Source organism: Apteryx mantelli, chromosome Z, assembly GCF_036417845.1.
Source record: "Apteryx mantelli isolate bAptMan1 chromosome Z, bAptMan1.hap1, whole genome shotgun sequence".
Taxonomy (NCBI): Eukaryota; Metazoa; Chordata; class Aves; order Apterygiformes; family Apterygidae; genus Apteryx; species Apteryx mantelli.
Genome location: NC_090020.1, coordinates 30511868 through 30517867, shown reverse-complemented (window position 1 = coordinate 30517867; position 6000 = coordinate 30511868). Strand labels below are relative to the sequence as shown.

The 6000-nt window shown below is 46.0% G+C and overlaps 1 protein-coding gene across 4 annotated transcripts in view; it reads left to right on the top strand.

The window, feature by feature from the left end:
• Positions 1–537: 537 nt before the first annotated feature.
• LOC106491611 (TLE family member 1, transcriptional corepressor) overlaps positions 538–6000 on the top strand; it is a 161565-nt gene continuing 156102 nt past the window's right edge. For all 4 annotated transcript variants that reach the window (XR_010887000.1, XM_067316378.1, XM_067316377.1 and 1 more), the window contains exons 1-4: positions 538–639; positions 1018–1118; positions 2663–2726; positions 2825–2869. Coding sequence is in view for 3 of the 4 variants with exons in the window: in XM_067316378.1 (XP_067172479.1) it covers positions 616–639; positions 1018–1118; positions 2663–2726; positions 2825–2869 (234 nt within the window). In the remaining variant the exon portion in view is untranslated. The remainder of the gene's footprint in view (positions 640–1017; positions 1119–2662; positions 2727–2824; positions 2870–6000) is intronic.

Here is a 6000-nt window from a genome sequence, read left to right as displayed (position 1 = left end):
GTTCACCGCTCGGTGTCTTGCCCATGACCCGGCCCCTTCGCCGGCGCCCGGGAGCAGCGCGGCCCCCGCTGGAGACTCTCCCCCGCCCCGCCGGCGTGCCGCGGTCCCGCCGCTGACACCGCGTCCCTCTGCCTGCGCCTGGATTTTCCCCCCTCGGCACGAGAGAGAAGTGGGGAGAGGAGTCGCCCCCGCCCGGGGTTTCCGGTGTTACGATCGCGTCGGCAAGTTGCGAGCCTGCGAGGGGATTATTTACGCTGCCGGCGGACGAGCGGCGGCGCCCACCCACCCACCGTCCCTACCCCGGCGCGGCGCGGCGCCGCCCGGGGGCTGGAGCGGAGCGGAAGGAGCGCGGAGCTGCCGTGACGGTGCCGAGCGGGGCCCGGCTGCCCGCCGCCGGCCCCCGCCGAGGCAGCAGCAACAAAGGAAGCGGCGGCCGCAGGATGTCCCCGCGGCGGGTGCTCTGAGCGGCGCCGCTCCCGCCTCCCGCCGCCGCGGGGGGGCCGGCGGCCGGCGCTGGTGCTTCCCCCCGCGCTTCCCGGGACCTGAAGTTGGGGCCGGGTGGGGGGGCCCGCCGCCAGGATCGCGCTGCGGAGGAGCCCGGCGGCGGCCAGAGCCATGTTCCCCCAGAGCCGGCATCCCGTAAGTACGGCCCCGGGGGGGGGGACCCGGGGACCCCTTTCCACCCCTTGTTTCACGTGTAACTTATGCGCCGGGGTAGCGGCGGCGGCGGGGGGTCGGGTCGGGCCGGGCCGGCCTCATTCTCGCCGCCGCGCCGCTCCCCACTGGAGACGGGCCCCCGCGGCGGGGCGCGGCGCGGCGGGGAGGAGTCGGCACGCCCCGCTCCCGGGAGATGGCGGCGGCGAACGCGGGTGGGCCGGCGCCGCCCCGGGCGGCGCTGCGCCCCGTGGGCGAGGGACGGGGCGGTGGGTAACAAGTGCGCGGCGCGGCGGCGGGGCGGGGTGCGGGCGGCCCGGCTTTTGTCTCACCGTGCGGCTCTCTCCCCCGCGCCCGCCCCAGACGCCGCACCAGGCTGCGGGTCAGCCCTTCAAGTTCACCATCCCGGAGTCGCTGGACCGCATCAAGGAGGAGTTCCAGTTCCTCCAGGCGCAGTACCACAGGTGAGCGCCGCGGGGCTGGGCGTCCCGCTGCCGGTGGCGCCGGGCTGTGCTGCGCCGCGCCGCCGCGTCCAGGCGGGGGCGTGCGGCGGCGCGGCCGTTGGCCGGCCGGTGCGGGCGGCCGCGCCTCGCCGCCGCTGTTTGCCGGCCGGGGCCGCGCTGCTCCCGGGCCGGGGTCCCGCCGGAGGGCCGGGAGCTCAGTACGAGGCAGTGTAATCTTGTGGTTGGAGTAGAGGCGATCGTGCTGCCTGGGCACCTGTGAAATGGGGGTGATAACCGGAGCTGAACTCGTTCACAACTTGTATGCGTTTAAAAAAAAAAAGTCCTTGGTACTCTTTATGTTGAGGGTTTTCCGAAGTATTTTGGGAGAAGACCTGCTCTAATTTTGTGGCACAGGCCGTCCAGGGGACTAATTCTTATGTTTGCTCTTTTGTGTGCGGTGTTAATGCAGAGAGTCATAAAATGCAGTGCTTAACCAAGAAGGATTGTGAAAGCACGCAAGTATTGGAGTGCTACCGCAAAGTTAACATGAATCGACTGAAGCGGTGACGTTTGTTTTAGATTGCTGTGCTGTCCTTCAAACACCCCTGCTGCAAGTGTCTGTGCTTGTTGCTGAGGTCCCTACCTCAGCATATTTAGGATATGGGTTCTCCTTGTTGCGTACATAGGTCATTTAGCATTATGGGGGGAATCTCTTCCTCACAAAATTTGTATTTATGTACCTCTCCAAGACTTGGGTAGGAATGAAGTCTCTGCAGGTTTCCATGTTGGAATTTCCTTGGTTCTGATTAAATTCCTTGTTTCCACCTATGGCACTGTAGTCTGAGTCTTATCTATAACTGTTGATTTGTCTAAGCCATTTTTTACTTTAAAAATGCAGTGTAAACTATGAACACTTGATACTGTAACTGTAATTAAAAAAAAAAAATCAGCACTCTGTCTGAAGAACAGAGGGATTGTTGAGGCTTTTCCCCTCAATGACAGTAGTCAGAATTATGAGGCTGTGAGTGAGAAATACAAGTTCCAAATAGAACTTTTCATTTAAGAAAACAAAAACAGAAAACTTTCTAGCAAATGATACTCAAAGCTGCTGATTTTCAAGTTGTGGAAAAGCTAGCATAAGCTGCAGATTACTTGAAGGTGAAAATTATAGATGTGCCCAAATTGCAATTCTAAATGAGTGCTATAACTTGCTAAATGTCAAACAAATATTTTTTTTATTTTACTGCTGACAATAGCTTTAGAGAAATTCAGATAATACCATAGCTTGAGTTCACTGTGCTTCATAGCAACTTTTTGTCAAAGCATGAAGATCGCCTGTGTTGCATTAAGGAAAGTTTGGTCTTGTTTCATGAATGCTGTTATATACCTTTTAAATTTCCTGTTCAGTCTTTGTGTTTAAAGGATGAACTAAGTCTTTCTCTCTGTTTGCATGTTAGTTTATGAGGGTTTTTTTAATGAGCTTTTTCTGTCAAAATACAAATAAGGTGGGTAGATGTCAAAACAAATGACATAACACTTACATGAAAGTGTGATCTATTTTGTAGCCTTAAATTGGAATGTGAGAAACTGGCAAGTGAAAAGACAGAAATGCAGAGGCACTATGTGATGGTAAGTACATTTGTTTTTTTTTTCTTTATTTCTGTAAATATCTTTTAATACAATTGTTAGCCAGCATGAGAAAGTAATGTATGTTTCTTAATTTACAGTATTATGAAATGTCATATGGATTAAACATTGAAATGCACAAACAGGTAAGGCATTTCATTTTCTAAATGACAAAATCTGTAGTCTAGCGTATTTAAATGTGGCTTTATTTATATTTGAATGACAGTATCATATGTCTGAAAGAATGGACTGATTTGTAGCTGTGATTAGTAAACCTTTGCTTGTCTTCTGTCAAATGAGGTGTGCTTTAGGTTGAGCAACAGTGCTCTCGAAGTTGGTTCTGCTTTTTATGGTTTTATTTTGTCGTTGATAGAGCCTTTGATATGTAGAACCGGTCTTATGTGTGCGTAGCATATGTTGTGATAGTTGCTCAAATCCTTGCCATTTAAAAGTAAGAAAAGATTAGTGACTTGGAAAGCTCTAGTTATGACTATGAGTTTGCAAGTTCCCATAAAATTCACACTTACAGCCACTATAATGGTGAATAAAGAGAGTATTGAACTGGAACAAGACACTAAGGACCTCGTAAGAGAAGAAAAGCTAAATGATTGTTCAGCCCAGAGGACCCTCAATTGAGTAGTCATTGTCTGCCAAAGAAAGCATTAATGGCAGGGTGTAAGTATTCTGTAGATATGCTGACATTCACTTTTTCATCAAGATGCTGGTACAATAAGTCTTTCAGAAATCGATGGCCTCTTAAAAAAATTATCATTAGATGAAGTTGCACAGTTGGACACATTTCAAAGTGCAACAATACAATTCTTTCTTGATGTATATGTGCTATTTCATCTAAAACTCTTGTTTCATTAAATTAAAGAGCATGGCTGACCGGCTAGGGCACAGCAAAGAAATTGATTAGTTCAGGCTTCAGATCTTCAGTATATTCAAAGACTTTCATTAAGCAAGTGAACTGCAGAGTTGAGTTTTGCTTTTGTAACTCTGAACTCTTTGATTTTTTTTTTCCCCCTCTCCCCTAAAAATACCTTATTTGCTAAAGTGATGTTTTAATTCCATGATAGTTTTATGTCTGGAAAGCTAGATAGATTTCTGGCATTTAGTGTTGTTTTTAGAGATGCACTTGTTTAAATGCAAGATACTGGAAAAAAACAGAAATATTATGACACTATATATTGTTTTAAAGTAATTCACTGGAAAGGTAGACTGAACAACTGGAGTAGTGTTTGACTCAGTTCTGTTCTGTAGCTTTTGTCCTGTGTTTTAGAAGAATGCAGATTTTCTGTGAGGTAACTTTTTCAGGCTTCAAGATTTTGAGTGGTGTGTTTTCTTTTTTCTTTCCCTCCTCCTGAACAACTTTAAAGCAGACTGCAGATTGTGAGGAAGCCAACGTCTCTATGGGAGCCTTTTTTGGTGCAAAGTGGATATTTTATTATTTTCATAAGTGCTTTGAAGAGAGCGTGTAAACTCCATAAACGTACCAAGAATTAACTTTAGGGTAAAATCAGTTAAGCCCATGAGATTAAGGAGTGTCAGAACTGAGCTTTCCGCTTCGACCTTAACATCTCTGTATTGCAAAAGTTTAATGTTCTGTATGTATGGCAACTATCATTGTATACCCAGTATGCAGTGATACTGTAGAGGCTTTTAAGATGCATGAGAGAGCGTTATACCTACCTTAGCTCTATCTGGGGAGAGTAGAAAACGCTAACTCTTTGTATACTGTTAAGAAACACTTAAGAAAAAACATTTAAAGGGATAGATAAACTTCCCTGGATATGAGTCTTAGGTACTATGCTTTTACATGTTAAGTTACTCTAGTTTCTGATAAAATACCGCTTTCGTATTAAAGAATCTTGTTTTAGATGCCTGCTATGAGGATGCCAAATGGTTGCGTTACAATTCAGTATATAGGTGGTCTTAGATTAAAAGAAACAAAAAACCACAATGACATTCTTTTGAATTTCCAGTGCAAACGATAAGTTCTGAGGAGGCGTTTGGCAGATAGTAATCATAATTCTTATTAAAACTGGTGACGTCTAGCCCCAAGGGTGTAGGCAGGCTCAAATTGATGCTTTTTGCTGGCTGATCACCAGCATGGTCTAAGTGCTCATTATGTTGTAGAGAGGGCCTTTGGAGCTCTCATTACGTTTGACAGGAATTCTCTCTAGGGGAAAACTGGGCATTAGCTAGACTCCTGACAGGCTGAAATTATTCCTGCTTTATGGCTTATAACCAAATGCTAGCGAGGCATCATCAGGGGACATGAAAAATTGTCATTTCTGGCAACATCTTTGTTACTGAAAAATGCAGTGATGGGGAAACTTTCCACTGAACGAGCTTTAACGTTTTTAAGGCCTGCATCCTATGTGGGTGTGACACTTGCTCTGTGTGAAGCCCTTTGAGTGGCTGGGCTGCTGTTTTTAAAAACAAAAAATTATACTCCAGCAGTGTCACTTTATGCAGTATGCTGTGTGGATCATTGTTAAAGTAGAGTCACTTGGATAAAATGATGTAATTGTCGTTTGCCTGCTTGTGAAAGAGTTGATTTCTTGTACTGATACAGCTCCCTTTGCATTTAATTTGGCAATCTATTATAATTTGGCTGAAATAAAGTTAGTTAGGACTTGAATGTTGCTCTAAACAGACTTAATTGAGGTGAACTTTCCATACACAAACAGCTGCATTACAAAGCTTTCCACTTGAATATGTTGCATTTGAGTCAAGAAATGGCTGTGTTAGGGGCTTTCTTCACAACTTTAAATTTACCACTTTGTTGTGTTTAATTGCCTAAATCCAGATACTCTTGCTGCATTTTGCCCTGCTGACTGAACAGTGGTCAGGGAATAAATAATCTTTTTGGCATGTTTATGGCTTGTTTGTGTCTTTGTCTTGTTTTTTAAGAATTTCAAAGGTTAGTTCTAAAGAGGATATTGCATGTGCATTGCTTTACTATTTCCAGACATTTACTTTTAAAAAACTGAATAATTAGTAATGTTTGCATATCTGAAATGGAAACAAGCACCTGAGGATGTTTAGGACAGGTGCATGTGATTCAGATAACATCTTTGTATGCATTAAGAAATCATAAGGAATAGGGACATTTTGTGTGGTTTTAAATTCTCCTTCTGTATTATTCTGTCCAAGTCAGATTTTCCCATTGTGATGGCTGTGGCAAGCAAAGCAGTTGCAGTGACTGCTAGTGCCAAGATGTCGAGTCTGTTGGGTGTTAAAAATCCTACTGTACTTAAGGGTTGCTGCC